The 18,368-nt window shown below is 45.4% G+C and overlaps 1 protein-coding gene across 12 annotated transcripts in view; it reads right to left on the bottom strand.

Moving 5' to 3' along the window:
• Nucleotides 1-18,368, bottom strand: part of zmiz1a (zinc finger, MIZ-type containing 1a) — a 451,595-nt gene that overhangs the window by 40,034 nt on the left and 393,193 nt on the right. For 6 of the 12 annotated variants that reach the window (XM_072282833.1, XM_072282839.1, XM_072282840.1 and 3 more), the window contains 9 exons: nucleotides 16,215-16,368; nucleotides 12,457-12,571; nucleotides 10,263-10,486; nucleotides 9,015-9,213; nucleotides 8,223-8,501; nucleotides 5,312-5,494; nucleotides 5,112-5,186; nucleotides 2,332-2,382; nucleotides 77-248 (listed from right to left, as the gene is read on the bottom strand). In XM_072282833.1, coding sequence (XP_072138934.1) covers nucleotides 77-248; nucleotides 2,332-2,382; nucleotides 5,112-5,186; nucleotides 5,312-5,494; nucleotides 8,223-8,501; nucleotides 9,015-9,213; nucleotides 10,263-10,486; nucleotides 12,457-12,571; nucleotides 16,215-16,368 — 1,452 coding nt within the window. The remainder of the gene's footprint in view (nucleotides 1-76; nucleotides 249-2,331; nucleotides 2,383-5,111; nucleotides 5,187-5,311; nucleotides 5,495-8,222; nucleotides 8,502-9,014; nucleotides 9,214-10,262; nucleotides 10,487-12,456; nucleotides 12,572-16,214; nucleotides 16,369-18,368) is intronic. The other 6 variants (XM_072282834.1, XM_072282829.1, XM_072282836.1 and 3 more) reach the window with 3 other exon arrangements.

Here is an 18,368-nt window from a genome sequence, read left to right as displayed (position 1 = left end):
CTTGTAGGGAAGTATGTCACTACATCACAACCTCTGCATTCGAAATATTTTGCATTGCTGTTGACGTCCGACTCACTTGGAGGTGGTGGCGGCAAGGAGCTCAGGTTGGGTTTAATGTCCGGCGGGAAGGGAGGCTTGACATCCTGGTTTGGAGACAAGTATGGCGGGATACTGCTTCCTGGAGTCATAGGTGGAGTGGGATTTCCCGGCACAGGAGAATGAGGGTAACTTGCCACGGACCTTGGAGGCTAGAAGAAAAAAGAAAAAAAAGTGATGCTGAGGTGGAATACTTTACTGAGGTCATACACAAATCCATGCATGGTGGCTCTATTTTGGCCAATTATCACATCATGCAGAAAAATTAATACATTTTAATCCACTCAAACTTTTCCAAAATCTTACTAATAGTTGATTTCAATCAGTCGTTAGAGTAAGCTACTGCTGTAGTTGGGGCAGCTGGTGGAAGTGACCCATTCCCCTCTATTTCACAACTGCCCCCATCCACTATGGGTAAACAGATGTCCAATAGCACGATCCATTAGCAAGGGACCACCTCCTTTAATGACAATTCCATTTCTAACACCGTCAGCTGGGACGGAGAAATGTATCAGACTGAGTGAAATCCTGTTTCAGGGCATGCACACAGGGCAGTGAGATGAACAAATTCAACTTCCAAATATTTGGTCTGAACTATTGACTATGGAATTTTGACGATACCTGATATGTTAAGGCTTTGCCTTGGCTGAATGGTTTCATTATTGTGAAGTATGGTGGGAACAGGGGATTAATCCCATCTTTTAAAATAAAAAAGACTGACTGAATTATTTCATTATCCCTGAGCCAGCAAGGTTTTTTCCTGATCCTCTGAATTTTAATTTCTTGCTTCTGAAAGGTTACCTACAAGTTCTACCTCCTCACAACTTAATGATTTTCACATCATCCCTGACTCAAGCTTGAACCTTTCCCACAACCTCAACAGCCCCCTCAACTCTGACCAGTCTTCAAATTCTTGAAACCTTCAACCACAAGACTGGAGTCTTCTTAACATTTTGCAAGGACAATTTTGTTCAAAGGGAAGCGAGACATGAAAATAGAATCCCCAGGAAGACCAGAAGGAATAAAATTTCTGAAGAAGTCTGTCCCACTTCCACTCCTCTCCAGGAATCCCATAAACAATGAGAGATGGCTCAGAGAAAATTGCCTCTCCTTCCTCCACTCACTCCCAACCTGAACATTGGGGACCCATCTTCAAATGTCCTTTAATGGGTTCAGTGCCTCCTCTGAGACACTGTCGTCAAAACCTGTTTTAAAAGACTATTAGACAGAGGAGAAGAATTAGGTCTTTCACCCCATCAAATCTGTCCGGCCATTCCATCATGGCTGATTTATTATCCCTCTCAACCCTATTTTCCTGCCATCCTCCTGAAACTTTTAATGCCATTACTAATCACGGGGTGGAGATACGTCTCTACCGAAGGAGGTGTAAGGCACTCCTTCCCTCTGCTAGCTTGCAGGCCACGCTTGTAGCACCTGCTTAACACCCCCTCTCCACCCCAATCAGGGCCACGTGAAGCCACTGGAGCAGGTTGTGGATGGTCATATGAGCAGCTAGTGCATATCACAAGTCCTGATTATGTGACCACAGTGACGCCGGGCAGACAATCTCTGAAGAGTATTGATAATTGCTGGGGTTACCTGTCTTGTAAAGACACTGTCCAGAAGGCGACAATGGCAAACCACTTCTGTAGAAAAATATGCTGAGAACAATCATGGTCACGGAAAGACCATGATCAACCATGTCTTAGGACATGGCACATAACAAGCAAACTAATCAAGAACCTATCAACCTCCGCTTTAAATATATCTAATGACTTGGCCTCCACAGCTGTCTGTGGCAATGAATTCCAGATTCACCACCCCCGGCTAAAGAAATAACTCTTCATCTCTGTTCTAAAGGGGCATCGTTCCATATGCTTATCTTTACTCTGTTTAACCAAGTACCCTGCTCTAGAAGCCATGACACTCCCTGTACTCAAAAATACCTTAACATCTAGAACAGGGGTTCCCAACATGGGGCCCACGGACCCCTTGCTTAATGGTATTGGTCTATGGCATAAAAAACGTTGGGAACCCGTGATTCTAGAAGATTGCCGCCAAAACATTCCCCTGGAGATATCAGTAGTCAGATACTAAATGGTTGTAGATGCCGGCATTGTAACTGAACAGATATCAGCTCTAAATTTGCTAAATAAACAAAAAAAAGTTTCTTTTTATGCAATTTATTTTGTCTAATGTGTGGAGAAGGATCACTAAGAGACAATGTAATCTTACTTTGGTTTCTTTTCCATTCCCAGCATTAGTGATGGAGAGACAGAGAGGACACTACCCAGGCAGTCAGCGATCACAAGAGGATGGGACGTTTCCAATTATTGTGTTGATTAGTAATGAAAAACAGAATTGGCAGGTTTACTGTACTGCAAAAAACTTGCTAGCTCAACATTGAAAAAGCAGTGCTTTCTGTATGTGATATAACCTTTAGAAAAAGCCATTGCTAAAGCATTAGGGAACCTACATTTTGCATTTCCACATATTACGTCAGTGTTGTTATAGAAAGGCACTGAGGGACATTTGGTTCATTTTCCAAGGATGTGGCCGTGGCTGGGCAAGAAAAGTGAGGGTTTGTGACAACCAGAAATGCTCAGGTCAAGTGTAATGTGAAAACTATACGTCAAATGGGGAAAAAAAAAAGGATGAACATGAATTGGGAACAATGAGACCCATCAAGAAAGAAGGAAAAACTATGTCTCAAGAATTTAAACTGTGGTACAAAAATTAGACAAAAATAAATGCCTAAAATACTGTGAACGAGGGCAATTTTATCAAGTGACATGGATCTGTTAACAGAAATCCAACACATAGACAGCATTTTGAAAGACCAAAGTTGTCAAACAAACAGAACTGTAATAGTTCCTTCATTCCTTTCGATTCAAACCTTATCCATTGGCTTAGAGTGCATTATGGATGTCAAAAATCGCACTAACCATTGTCAAAATCATTGATCACTTACTAAAATAATGGATTCATTTACAAGAGAAACCCCCAAAAAGTGATCGGTGAATGAAACACATTTGGAGACAGACAAAATAATAGCAAAATATTGGGTTTAAAAAATAAAATTACCAACAGCAATCGTAGAGAATCTTAAATAAGTATAACAAGAATGGGGATAGTAAACACAAGAGAAAATCTGCAGATGCTGGAAATCCAGAGCAACACACACAAAGTACTGGAGGAACTCAGCAGGTCAGGCAGCATCTATGGAAATGAACAAACAGTCAATGTTTCGGGCCGGGACCCTTCATCAGGACTGGAAAGGAAAGTGGGGGGGGGGGGGGGGGGGAAGAAACCAACAGGAACAGAAGCAGACATGGCTTTTCCCTCCTTCCTTTCCAGTCCTGATGAAAAATGGAGAAACCTACCTGAATGGTTTGGTCAAAATGGTGGAATGAGATACATACACAAACATGCAAGCCTTAAATATATCATTTGTATTCAGATAAATCCATTAGCCCCTTCTTCTGTGAACATGTGAGCCAAAAACAAGCCAGCAAGAAAGAAAGAGTGTGTCTGAGTGACTGATTTTAACATGCACACAACATGCTTACGGTGACAGTCTTGGTGAAGGGTGAAAGGACCTACAATGAGTGTTGGAAACCACTGGACTGACAAAGTTTAACACAATGTTCTGTGGCCAGCATTTTCAAAATCATTCATCATTCCCAATGGGGCAGAAAGATCCTTGTTTGCTGCCCTTCAAATTTAACATAAAAATCGGCGGGGCAATGTACAAAATTCCTGTTCGAGATCCTTGTCAGAATGTACTCAATGTGTAAAATGAAAACTGGAGGCTCAGCTTTTTTTTGTTGAAGGTCCTCCAATATTCAGGAAACAAGTCTTTGGAACATTTAATGTTATGATGTGGAGGGAGGGGGTGGGTTAGTGTGGGAGAACCAGTGAGAAGAGAGGTGGGACAGCACGTTACGTCACTACCCCACTCACTAACCCTCTGTTGCCTGACCTTTTTTTACATTGAGAGGCAAGAGGTCATGGGTTAAGGGTGAATGATGAAATGCTTTAGGGGAACTTCTTCACTCAAATGGTGGCAAGAGTGTGGACAAAATGCCAGTGGAAGTGCTGAGTACAGGTTCAATGTCAACATTTAAGAGAGGTTTGGATAAGTACATGGATGGGAGAGTTATGCTCCAGATAAGACTAGGTAGCATGATAGTTTGGCATAGACCAGATGGTCTGTAGGGTCTGTTTCTGTACTGCAGTGTTGTATGTAGTTAACATCAGGAATCGGGAGTGGACAATAATGACTCAGGATGGCCTATGAGATTACAGTACTTCAGTCCGCACTGTGGCACCTCAGTTGCACTGTAGCCTTCCAGCAAAGAACCATTCAGTCAGGAAATGTTGGTGGTAATTGGTTTGCGGTTGGGACGTGCGACTGTAACTCTGAATTGTATCTGCCTCCTTCCCAATCTCCAAGCCTCCCTCATGACATTGGTTGTAAAAGCTCATGAAGACATGATGCTCTGCAGACGCTGGAAATCCAGAGCAACACGCACAAAGTGCTGGAAGAACTCAGCAAGTCAGGCAGCATCTATGGAAAGGAATGAACAGTTAACATTTCAGGCTGAGTCCCTTCATCAGAATTGGAAAGGAAGAAGGAAAATTCAGGATTGGAAAGGAAGGGGGAAGAAGCCAGAATAAGGTGGGTGGAAGGGGAGGAGTACAAAGTGGTGAGTGAAGGGTCGAGACCCTTCATCAGGTCTTCTATCAAGTTGTAAGAGGTCAGTGTAGGTCAGTTAAAGAATATTCCCAGACAATATAAGCTTTGGTTGTGAACAAGTCAGATCCTACATTCTGTAAGACTCATTTACCATGCTAAACAGATCACATTTCTATGCAATGGACTTGCCAAAAGTCTTTCCCTGATTCAGTGGGAGACTAAATGGCCCTACAAGAGTGTTAGACCTGAAGCTGAATTCAGAAGGCGCATAAATAAGAGACGGGGGGGAAGAGCCCTCCCTCTCTCATGAACTTACCCCATTCAGACTACTTTGACTGTAGGTGTATCCACTTCCAGCAAAACTGTTGTTCTGCCCATTAAACTGCTCTGCCTGTGGTTGTTAGGGACACATGTTGGTAAAGTGGGGTTGGAAGAAACAAGTAAATAACAGTCAGTGGCCAGTTCAACTCAAGCACCAAGATAAACCAAGCAGCGATCAAGAGAAGGATGGATTACCTTGTAATACTGAGGCATGTTAACAGGGGGCGGCGGGTACTGGCCTGTGCTTTGCTGGCCTGGCATCCTCTGTCCTGGGTAACCGGGCGACGTAATGGGCCTCTGGGAGTTGGCAGCAGGGTACTGCCCAGCCTGGTTGGGGAATTGGCTGTTTGGTCCATACTGCTGGGCTCCGTAACTTGGCTACAGAAACACAAAAGCAGAAGGAAGGATTTACCATTTGTCCGATACGGTCAGCAAAGTAACTTGTGAGAAGGTCACAAAGAATCTGAAAAAGTTTAGACAGGTTAAGTGACATGGAATAAAGAGAGCAGATTCAGTGTATTTTCCTGTTGTATACACCTGGGAGCAGTGAAGTTCCTCAGAGGCAATGATCACTACAGCACAGAAACAGGCCCCTCGGCCAATCTAATTCAGGCTAACATGACCTTCTAATTCCCAGTTCTCATGAAGGGTCTCAGCCTGAAACGTCAATTGATTATTCCCATCCATAGATGCTGCCAGACCTGCTGAGTTCCTCCAGCACATTCTGCGTATTAACCTGATCCTCCAGCACATTCTGCATATTAACCTGATCTTCTGCCTAGTTCAATCCACCTGGACCCTGACCATACCCCTCCTATCCATGTACCTATCCAAACCCATCCATGCACCTATCCAAACCCAGCAATGTATCTATCCAAACCCATCCATGCACCTATCCAAACCCAGCAACGTATCTATCCAAACCAATCAACGTACCTGTCCAAACTTCTCTTCGCTTCCTTGCTAATGTGAAGTGCACAAGCAGCTTCTTCCCATCTGCCATCAGCTTTCTGAACAGTCCAGGAACACTTCCTCATAATTCCTCTGTTGCACTACTTGTTTAATTTTTTATTGTAAGTTATAGTAATTTTTATGTCTTGTACTTTACTGTTGTCACAATAACAACAAATTTCACAACATACATTCCTTGGCCACTTTATTAGGTACACTGTACACCTGCTTGTTATGCCAATATCTAATCAGCCAATCATGGGGCAGCAACTCCATGCATAGAAGCATGCAGACATGGTCAAGAGGTTCAGTTGTTGTTCAGACCAAACATCAGAATAGGGAAGAAACGTAATCTAAGTAACTTTGACTGTGGAAAGTTTGTCAGTGCCAGATGGGATGGTTTGAGTGTCTCAGAAATTGCTGATCTCCTGGGATTTTCATGGCTAACTATCTCAAGAGTTTACACAGAGTGGTGCGAAAAACAAAAAACATCCAGTGAGTGGCAGTTCTGTGGGTGAAAGCACTTATTAACGACAGAGGTCAGAGGAGAATGGCCAGACTAGCTCAAGCTGAAGGTAGGTGATAGTAACTGAAATAACCATGCGTTACAACAGTGGTGTGCAGAAGAGCATCTCTGAATGCACTAAATGTCGAACTTTGAAGTGGACGGGTTACAGCACCAGAAAAGCACACTGGGTTCCACACCTGTACCTAACAATGTGGCCACTGAGTGTATGCAATAATAATAAACCTGATTCTGAATACAGTGATGAACACCAAACAGCAGAATGGGGCAAATAACAGAAGTGTCACGTGAACCAAAGCAGCAAGATATGCTGACGTCAGAGCCTGTATCCCAGTGTTATCAGACTCTGGAATTGACCTCCTGTAAGACCAGGGTGCACTCTTGACCTCACAATCTTCCTTGTCAGATTCAGATTTATTTATTTATTTATCATGTGTATCAGGCTAGCGCGTGGGGTGAAGATATGTCTCTACCAAAGGAAGCATAAGGTGCTCCTTCCCTTCACTAGTCTGCAGGTCACCCTTGGACAAGGTGTAGCACCTGCTTAGCCCCCGATCATGGTCATATGGGCAGGTGGTGCATATCACAAGTCCTGGTTATACCACCACTGACGGCAGACAATCTCTGAAGAGTATTGATAATGGCTGGGGTCACCCATCGTGTAAAGACACTGCCCAGAATAAAGCAATGGCAAACCACTTCTGTAGAAAAATCTGCCAAGAATGATCAGGGTGAAAGACCATGATCACCCACGTCGTACGACACGGCACATAATGATAATGACATTAAAATAAAGTGGAATGTGTCGTTTGTGCAATCAATCAACACAATCTAAGAATGTGCTGGAGGCAGCCCACAAATGTCATCATACATTTTGGCACCAACATACCATGGCCACATTGCAATAACATGCCCAAGATGTTGTGCCTGACCTATAAACCTACCTAAGCGTCAATCTAACCCTTCCCTCCTACACGGCCCTCAATTTTTCTAGCATCCATCGGCCTAAAAGTCTCTTAAATGGCCTAATATATCTGCCTCTACCACCATTCCATGCACCCTCCATTCTCTATGTAAACAAAACTTGCCTCTGACACCCCCATTACTTTCCTCCAATCACTCCTTATGCCCATTGTCTTAGCTTCACTATCTACCAGACTATTCATGTATTTGCAATGATAGGATTAGCTAAGCAGGACTGGGAAAAGAGTTCTAAAGAAATCCAACGCAAGACAAGGCTTGAAGGCCGAAACTCTGGGCCCACGAGCCCACAAGGCAAGTTAGAGGCCCAGTGTCTGAGAGTCCGCGAGTCCACTGGAGCCTGGAGGCCCAGGGGCCTGTCCTGGGGTTGGAGGCCTATCTGAGTGTGTGAGTGTGTGGGCAGGAGGGAGGGAGAAAAGGGCCTTGTTTTGCTGTTGCTGTTGTTGTTGTTGCTTGTGTTGTTCTGCTGAACGTGGTAGGGATGTTATAAAGGTGCCAGAATGTGTGGTGATACTTGTGGGCTGCCTCCAGCACATCCTTAGGTTGTGTTGGTTGTTAATACATTTCACCGTCTGTTTCAATGTACAAATGATAAATCAGTGAATCTGAACCTGAGCCTGCATGGATCGGCGCCATGGCTTTGCTCACCTCTCCTGGGTACGGCCGCTTCACTCCCTGTATTGCTATCTGCTGAGGTGGCCTGGGGCCTGGGTAGCCCTGCTGCGCCACTCGCTGGCCGTGGGAGGCGAACACCGGGCTCATTCCGGGTGGACGGGGCTGGCTGATGGGCATGGGCGGCCCGCTCATGCTGGACGGGGTCATCCCCGTTCCCATTCCCCCTGGATTCATGCTGCCTTGAATGGTGGAAGGTCCTCGAGTACCTTGCTGGTTCATGAACTGGCTGTTGTAGGCCTGGGCCGGACCCATCTGGAGAAACCGAAAGAGAAGAGAGTCAGAGCAGCACAGCAGGCCGACAGGTCCCTTGGTCCAACTTGACACATCAGAGGTTTCTGCAGATGCCGGAAATCATAGCTGTGCATGCAGGATCTTAAAGAGCACAAGCTGGAAAGTGGCAGGTGGCTGGGTGCAGAGGGGGAGAATGGAAGGAAATGGTTTGAGGTGGTGAAAGGTGATAGGTGGGGCAGGTAAAGACCTGGGGAAGTAATGTGACAGAAGAGGACAGTGGACGATGGGGAAAAGGGAAGGAGGAGCGGAGCTGGCCAACCAGGATGAGGGAAAGCAAAGGAGGTGGGGGAATTAAAATACAGGGAGTGACTATTGTAAGTTAGAGAAATTGAGACGACCATGGTGGAACGTCCAGGATTTCCAGCATCTGCACAATCTCTTCTCAGCAAGACAGTAGCTCACATTGTACCAACTTCCTCAGGTGCTCAATGACAGCACCCGTAGGCTGCCACCCAGACCGGGCCTCCTCCTTACCGGTCCGTACTGGTTCATCTCCTGGTTCTGCTTCTCCTGCAGGGCAGCCACCGTCGCTGTCGCTGTGGCAGTGGCCGTTGCTGCGGCGGCTGCAACTGCTGCTGCAGCCGCTGCCGCTGCAGGCTGCGTGAAGTCGGTTGGCGGCCTGCTGTGTGGAGGAATGCCCATGGAGCCAGGAGCGTTGGGGCCTCCGGGGTAACTGGAAGAGATTGGAAGACAAACACAACAACCAGTGAGCTTATTGTTCTTCCAAAGTGTGTAAACCCCCCCACCCCAACTCCGCAGTAGCTACTCATGACCAGATTCTGGGGGATACAGTGATTCTACTCCTCAGAATCAGAATCAGGTTTATTCTCACTGATGTAATCAGCTGCTTCTTATATCTAATCAGCCAATCATGTGGAAGCAACTCAATGGATGAAAGCATGCAGACATGGTCAAGAGGTTCAGTTATTGTTCAGACCAAACATGAGAATGGGAAAGAAATGTGATCTAAGTGACGTTGATCATGGAATGATAGTTGGTGCCAGACGGGGTGGTTTGAGTATCTCAGAAACGGCTGATCTCCTGGGATTTTCACGCACAGAGTCTCTGGAGTTTACAGAGGGTGATGCGAAAAACAACAAAACATCAAGTGAGCGACAGAATCGGTGATCGAAAATGTCTTTTTAATGACAGCTCAGAGAAGATGACCAGACTGATTCAACCTGACAGGAAAGTGACAGTAACTCATATAATTATGCTTTACAACAGTACCTGGCGTGCAGAGGAGCATCTCTGAACACACAACACACTGAACCTCGAAGTGGATGGGTGACAGCAGCAGAAGAGCACACTGGGCCCCACTCCTGTATCTAGCATAGTGGCCACTGGGTGTATGCAATGAAATTGAGCTGATTCTGACTTGCACATATACTGGGGCCTCTGCTGCTCAGCCAGAATACACTGTGACGCCAGAGTTCGGAGTGCAATTCCTGCATCCCCTGCATCTAAGTTCTTTCTGGTGTGTGTGTGTGTGTGTGTGTGTGTGTGTGTGTGTGTGTGTGTGTGTGTGTGTGTGTGTGTGTGTGTGTTTCCTCGCCCAGGTCAAAGATGCACTGGTTAGTAGGTTAAAACATCATTGTAGGTTGTCCTGTGATTAGACTAGGGTTACATCAGGGATCGCTGGCTGGGGCAGCTCAGTGGGCCAGAAGGGCCGGTTTCACGGTGTACCTCTAAATAAAATAAAATACACAGCGTGTGCTCTACCTGCTGCCAAAGTTGCCGCTCCCGGGGTAGTTTGGTCGACCATACATGCTCTGCTGCATGTACGCTTGGCTGGAGCCACCTTTGCCTGCCGAGAACTGCTGCTGCTGTCCAGCAAACTGGGGTGAGTTTATCCCCGGGTTATTTCCCGACATGCCGGATCCCATCGGGTTGCCTCCCGGGGTCATGGGGTTGCTTGCATTTGCCATCGGATTCCCCAGCACCTGCTTGCGTTGAGAAGAACACAGATGACGTTAGACGGTGGTGCTGCAAGATGCGCACACAGCACGGACTTCTACTGCATTGCCCCTTGGTGTGAGTCCAACATCCAACTCCTGTGTGACTCCCGGTGGCACCATCTGAATTACTTCAGCCTACCACTAAACAGACCATTCAGTCCACTGAAGTGATACTAACTCCTGGCTTGAATACTGTTATCTCATCCCCATAACCCTGCATATTATTCTCACCCAATGTCAGTACTATCCTTTTCACCATTCTTTGCAATCTCTTCCATTACAGACACTCCAGCCATTGCCCTCTTTAAAGGGTCCTCCAACCTAAAGTACTGTGCAAACGTCTCAGGTAGATGCAAAAATATTCTGTAAAGCCATCTTCCAAAAACAATGAAAAAGTTTTTAAATGTCAAACAATTTATGATAAAGAGCAGTGAAAAAACAATCAAATCAATATTTGGTGTGACCACTCTTTGCCTTTAAAACTGCATCAATTCTCTTCGGTACACTGTCGTGCAGTTTTATAGGAAAATCAGCTGGTAGGTTGTTCCAAGCATCTTGGAGAACTTGCCACAGTTCTTCTGCAGACTTTGGCTGTCTTGCTTGCTTCTGTCTCTCCAAGTAATCTCAGACAGCCTTGATGATGTTGAGATCAGGGCTCGGTGGAAACCATATAAAAAACTAGGGTGCCTAAGACTTTTGCACAGTACTGTATAGAGCATTACTTTTCTCAGTCCACTGGATAACCGACCATGTTAACCTCATCCTTATGCCATAGGCTACTTCGCAGCTAAATTCTTCGTATGTGTTTCAGTGGCAAACAACAAAAAGGAAATCAGCTTCTTTAGTTTAAAAGATTAGCTTTATTTGCCACACATACATCGATACAGAGAAAAGCATCATGCGTGTCAGCATTGTCTGATGATGTACTGGGGGAAATTAGTAAAAGTCGCCGAGCTTCTGATGGCAACGTAGCATGCCCCTAACTTGCTACTCTACACCTAGGGAATGCTTAGGGAGGGATCCCGAGCAAACCCATGTGGCCTCTGGAAGAAGGTACAAATTCCTTACAGACAGCGGCGGGATCAGAAACCCCTTCACTGGGACTGTAACGCCTTAAGCTAACCACTGTGCTACTGACCACCTTTAAAAAAATGAAATGCTTCACAACTTTGTGCGTCACCCTTCCCCCTCTCTTGCTCACTCCCTGGTTTCTACAAAACATTTTAAATCTACATCTCCTGGCTGTTACGTCAAATAGGTCCTCCTTCCTTTTCATGTCACAGTTTGACACAGCACTGGTCAAGATTTTTCAAAGTACATATACCATATACACCCTGAAATTCACTTTCTTGCAGGCATTCACAATGAATACAAGAAACACATTAGAATTAATGAAAGACCACACCCAACAGGACAGACAGACAACTAATGTCTAACAGACAACAAACTCTGCAACCACAAAAATAGAAAAAATAAATAATAATAATACTAATAATAAATAAATAAATAAGCGACAAATATCAAGAACATGAGATGACGAGTCCTTGAAAATGAGTCCACAGGTTGTGGGAACAGTTCAGTGATGGTGCGAGTGAAGTTACCCCCTTTGGTTCAGGAGCCTGATGGTTGAGGGGTAATAACTGTTCCTGAGCCTGGTGGTGTGGGTCCTGAGGCTCCTTTACCTCCTCCCTGATGGCAGCAGTGAGGAGGGAGCATGGCCTGGCTGGTGGATGCTGCTTTGCTGTGACAGTGCTCAGTGGTGGGGAGGGCTTTAGTTGTGATAGACTGGGCCGTATCCACTACTTGGATGTCTTTGCTTGAATCCACTTTGCAGTCAACTTCAGTCAGAAGCTGCAAGATCATTGCATAGTTTTACCCTGTAGCAAGGCTGTCTGGCTTTGTGCCGTATGTACATTGTAAACTCACACCTGAACTCAACACGGTAAAGCTGCTCTTACCTGGCTCTGTGATGTGTTAGTGACTCCCCACACTGTCGTAACTACAGACAGCGAGCCTGGAGGCTGACTTGTGTTTTGTTGCCAAGGGACGGGGTCATAGGTAAATGACCCATCACTACAAGAGAGAGAAACACAATTATTCAGAGATACAATGTAGAATAGAGTCCTTTTCAAAACGCAAACACGAGAAAATCTGCAGGAAATTCAAGCAACGCACACAAAATGCTGCCTGGCCTGCTGCATTCCACCAGCATTTTGTGTGTGTTGCCAGAATAGGGTCCTTCTGGCTCTTTGAGCTGTGTTGCCACAGTTAGCCCTGACTTCCCTGATCTACTTTAGCCCACTCACAGGACAATTTACAACGAACAGTTACCCTACCCGGTGCATATTGGGACTCTGAGAGGAAACCAGAGCACCCGGAGAAAACCCACGCATTCCATGGTGCAGGATGTACAGAGACTCCTTACAGAAGACGCCGGGACTGAACTTTGAACACTGACGCCCCAAGCTGCAATAGCGTTGTACAAACTGCTACACCACCATTAGCACGGGATAATCCTGCCCATTCATCCATGTAAACTATTGCTTGTGATTGTATCACAGGAGCTGAATTTGGAACATCAAATCTCACCAAGGGAATTAAAAATTATAATCAGATAAAAATGAAAAATTAAGGTGTTAACAGTGACCAGAATGTGATAGAATCTTGTCCGGTTGATTGATGACCTCTGCTGAAGGAAGTCTCCTGTTTTGCACCAGTCAGGTATTTCTGTGAGCCTACAGTAGCCGGACCTTGAAACAGTCCAACAAACTGCTCAACTCAGGTCCAGCTTGGGATGGTCAACTAATACTGCCCTTAACTATGGAGTTTTGAATTGGAATTGGTTTATTAGTGTCACATGAGATACAGTGATAAGCTTGTCTTCACACTGTTTACACAGATCATTACAAAAGCGCATTGAGGTAGAACAAGATAAAACAATAACAGAATACAGAATAAAGTGTAACAGCTACAGAGGAAGTGCAGTGCAGGAAAAAAAGGTGAAAGATCATAACGAGGTAGATTGTGAGGCCAAGAGTCTAAATTGTGATACTAGGAAAATATTGAAACAGCAGGGTAGAAGCTGTCCTTCAACCGGGCGGTGTGTGCTTCAGGCTTTTGCACCTTCTGCCTGATGGGAGAGGGAAGAAGAGTGGGGAGTCATTATATCAGATGCTCCACTGAGGCACTGACAAGTGTAGACAAAGTCCATAGAGGGGAGGATGGTTTCTGTGACATTGTCATCTGTGTCCACGACTCTCTGTAGTTTATTACAGTCACTTGCAAAGCAGTTGCCATACCAAGCCGTTGTGCATCTAGGCAGAATGCTTTCTGTGGTGCATCAATAAAAATAGGTAAAGGCTGGCAGGCACATCCCAAATTTTGCTCAGCCTTCTGAAGAGGTAGAGGTGCTGGTGAGCTTTCTTGGCCGTGACATCTATGTGCTTGGGCCAAGACACACTACTGGTAATTTTCACAACTAGGAATGACGCTCTTAAACACAACACTGTTGATATAGACTGGAATGAGCCTATCTGCTATCAATTTAAACTAAAACACAACTCAGAAAATAGTCTTTGAAATGAACAATTGGTGATGAACTCCAAAGGTGCTGGTAGACCCCACAGCCTCTAAAGATTTATTGTTCACGACAGTTTCTGCATACTTGCTTGTCGTGGAAATTAGTTATAAATCAACTCCAGTAAACATTAGCTTCCTTCCTTCTATTCCAAGATACTCTTGACACCTATTCTTTTTTCTTATTGCTATTTCTGAGCGATTTTGTTTTGGGGCACTTCAATGCAGACTGACACAGTGTTAAATTGATCTGAACTGAATATTCCTAGAAAGTTGTAATGCGTACAAAATGCTGGAGGAACTCAGCAGGACAGGCAGTATTTTGTGTGTATTACTTTGATTTCCAACATCTGCAGATTTTCTCCTGTTTGTGATTCTTAGACGTTTCAAGGACCCTGTGGTTTGATGTTCAATATTATGGGTGCTATTCGCTTTATTTTTGCCGTTTACACAATTTGTTCTTTTTTTTTGCATGTTGTGTGTTTGATGTTTACTCTGATCGGTTCCATACTGTTTCTTTGTTTTGTGGCTGCCGGCGGGAAGACGAATACAGTACAAATACTTTGATAAGTACTGTATATCTTGACTCTTTGTAATCCTCATAGAGGGTTGAATGATTGGGGTTCCATTTGGGGAAAATGGGATACTTAGAGTGGCAGCAAAAAACAAAATAACCTTTAAGAATATAATGCTAATGAGGATATTTTGTAAGTAGTAGTCAATTGCAACCATATTTAGAATGACTTACAGTTGGCAAGGAAGGTAACCATTCATAGCCCTCTCTTGTACATGATTTAGTCTCCTCTGTATCAACTGGTTTCTAAGAGGGCGTGGGTGTGTGGAATGTGCTGCCTGGGGTGGTGGTAGAGGCAGATACATTAGGAACTTTTAAGAGAGTTACAGACACATGAATGAGAGTGAAAGAGAAGGATATGGACATTATGCAGACAGAGGGGATTGGTCAATTGATCATTAATTTATTTGTTTTGGCATAACAGTGTTGGCTGAAGGGCCTATTCCTGTGCTGTACTGTTCTGTGTTCTAAGGCACCCAAAGGTCCATTCACGAATGACTCTTGGCACAAACTTCCCTTTTCCTGGTTCCAATTCTCATTTGAAGTTCCAGGTACTTTTCTGACATTTATTTCTTTGTTTGTTTTTCCCATCCCAAGTTCCTGCTCAAGAGGCAGGACAACCCAGTTCAGGTCCACTGTTGCTCTCTGCCTCGTTTAAGTTCCATGACACTTCATAAACACGGGCATGTATGGCCCTGCAGTTAATCAGCAGTTGAACTAGAAGTGGGGTTCATAACCAGTTCCATGCATCAGATCACCAGATGACAGCTTCGGCCCCCTTTGACCCTCACCCAATTTTTATCACTTCATCACAGAAAGCATCCTGAAGGGTCTCGGCCCGAAACATCGACTGTACCTCTTCCCAGAGATGCTGCCTGGCCTGCTGCGTTCACCAGCAGCTTTTATGTGTGTTGCTCTATGGACGTATAACGGTTTGGTAAGGCAACTGCTCTGCGCGTCACTGCAAGAAACTGCAGAGTTGTGGACGAAGTTCATGGAAACCAGCCTCCCCACCAGGGATTCCTGTCTTAGCTTCGCACTGCCTCAGTAAAGCAGCCAGAATAATTGAAGACCCCTCCCAGCCCGGACACTCTCTCTTCTCCCCTCTCCCATCGGACAGAAGATACAAAGGCCTGAAAGTGCGTACCACCAGGCTTCTACCCGACTGTAATAAGACTATTAAGTAGATTCCTAGTGGGCTAAGATGGACTCTTGACCTCACAACTTACCTCATGATGATCTTGCACCTTACTGGCTATCTGCACTGCACTCTGCCGCTGTTACACTTCATTCTGCACCTGGTACTATTTCACCCTGTTCTACCTCAGTGCACTGTGTAATATTTGATCTGTATGAACAGTATGGAAGATCCTGGTACATGTTACAATAATAAACCAATTCCACTATTGACATTAACAATTTATTAGCCCTTGAAGTGCCAGCCATGATATTCCTCTGATGAAGACATTGAGCAGCATCCACCACTACCCCAGCGGCAGTGGAAGTCCACCCTGGTTTCCCCACTGATTAGCCCAGAGAGAGAGCGAGAGATGGACAGTCACTGACCTGTGAGGCCCAGGAGGGAGTGTGGGCTTCATGGAGTTCATGGGGTTCATCGGAGGTTGCATGGGCAGCTTCCCTGGGGTGTCGTTCTGCCGGCTTTTCTGATGGCGTAGCAGCAGGAGCCGGCCCAGGTCCTCACACCAGGACGACAGGAGAGCTGTGCAGAGAGAGCAGACACAACATAAGCACCTCAGCACCGTGAGAGAACCCACTGGCGATCCCCCTCCTCAAAACGGTACACAATCAGTGAAGGGGGAAGGCGCTCAGTCGGGGGAATTTAGTCCCATCACCTCAAGGTGAACATTACGCTCAGCATCGTGGGCGTGGTATATCAGTGTCGGGACGCGCAGTGACACTTGCTGGTTACCCTTGTGTTGGTTGTTAAAACAAACAACACTTGACTGTTTTGATGTACGTGTGATTAAAAAAACAAACCTGAATCAGAAGGTGCACACACACACACACACGCACACAAGCACATACTGTACAATACACTTACACACAGGCAGCATCATGCGTATGTATTCTCACACACTTAGAACATTGGAACAGGCCATTCGGCCCACAATTTAACACCTAATCCCTTCCGTTTTCACAACGTCCGTATCCCTCCACTCGTGGACATTCATGTGCAAATCGAACTGCCCCTTGAATGCTTCACCTCCACCCCAGGCAGTACGTTCTAGGCTGCACACACACACAAACCCAAACACACACACATGCATGCACCGAAACACATGCATATCCACATACACATGAACACAGACACACCTGCACGCACACACATGCATCCCCACAGATGCGTACGCCTCCACTGCATAAACAAAAGCTCATTGTTAATCACTTAACTCCACTCCGCGCCTTTAATATCTGCAGAATTGCACCATACTGCTCCATCTGGCATTTTACAGACTTACACATCCACTAATAAAGGAGCGCTGTTAATTTTCCTGCTTGCACTGTGACTGTGATAATTTATACTCATCTGGGGGCCACTTGTGATAATCCGGTTAAGTCTGTAAAATTCCTGACCTCACAGTCAAGTTTTTATTGACGGAATGAGTGGCTTCCCTCTGTTGTTGTCTGGGGGTTTTATTTATTGCAGCCCATTCAACACGAGTGCCTGATATGAGTGTTTTAGCTCAAGTACCAAAGGGAGTTCGATGGGAGAAGAAACTGTTTAAAGACCGAGTGCTCCCTCCTCAAGGATACTTACCGCACAGGCAAAAGACAGTCCGAGCAGCAACCTTAGCTCACTTAATGTGGATAGGCAGTAAGTGTGGACAAGAGGCAGGGAGTGATATCAAACGTAGAACACTACAGGCTGATCGGCCCATGATGTTTTGCCAATCTTTTAATCTCCTCTAAGATCAATTTAACCATCCTTCCCCAACAAAGCCCTCCATTTTTCTATCATTCATGTGCCTATCTAAATGTCTCTTCGATGTCCCGAATGTATCTGCCTCTACCACCAGTCCGGCAGCATGTTCCACGTACTCTGTGTAAAAACTTACCTCTGAGATTCCACCCCCGTACTTTCCTCCAATCACCTTAAAGTTATGCCCACTCATATTACCCATTTCCACGTTGGGAAAAAGTTCCTGGTTATCCATTCTATCTATGCCTCTTATCACCTTGTACACCTCTCATCCTCCTTTGCTCCAAAGAGAAAAGCTCAACTTGTCCTCATAGCACATGCTTGCTAGTTCAGGCAGCATCCTGGTAAATCTCCTCCGCACCCTCTCTAAAACGTCCACCTCCTTCTTATAAAGGGGTGACCGGAACTGAACACAATAGTCCAAGTGTGGTCTTTATAGAGCTGCAACATTACCTTACAGCTCTTGAACTCAATCCCCCGACTAATGCTCAACAAGGAGATGGTGTTGGACTTTAGGAAGATTAAGCCTGCATTGCTCCCTATTACTATTGATGGTGAGGACGTGGATGTGGTGAGGAACTACAAGTACCTGGGGGTGCACCTGGATGACAGACTTGAGTGGAGCACCAACACAGGGTCCGTGTACAAGAAGGGCCAGAGTTGCCTCTACTTCCTGAGGAGACTGAGGTCCATTGGAGTATGCAGGCCTCTCCTTCACATGTTCTACTAGTCCCTTGTCGGCGGTACAATCTTCTATGCGGTGGTGTTCTGGGGCAATG

This window comes from Mobula birostris, chromosome 18, assembly GCF_030028105.1.
Source record: "Mobula birostris isolate sMobBir1 chromosome 18, sMobBir1.hap1, whole genome shotgun sequence".
Taxonomy (NCBI): Eukaryota; Metazoa; Chordata; class Chondrichthyes; order Myliobatiformes; family Myliobatidae; genus Mobula; species Mobula birostris.
The sequence above is the reverse complement of the archived record's forward strand: the minus strand, read 5'-3'. Positions and strand labels throughout refer to the sequence as shown.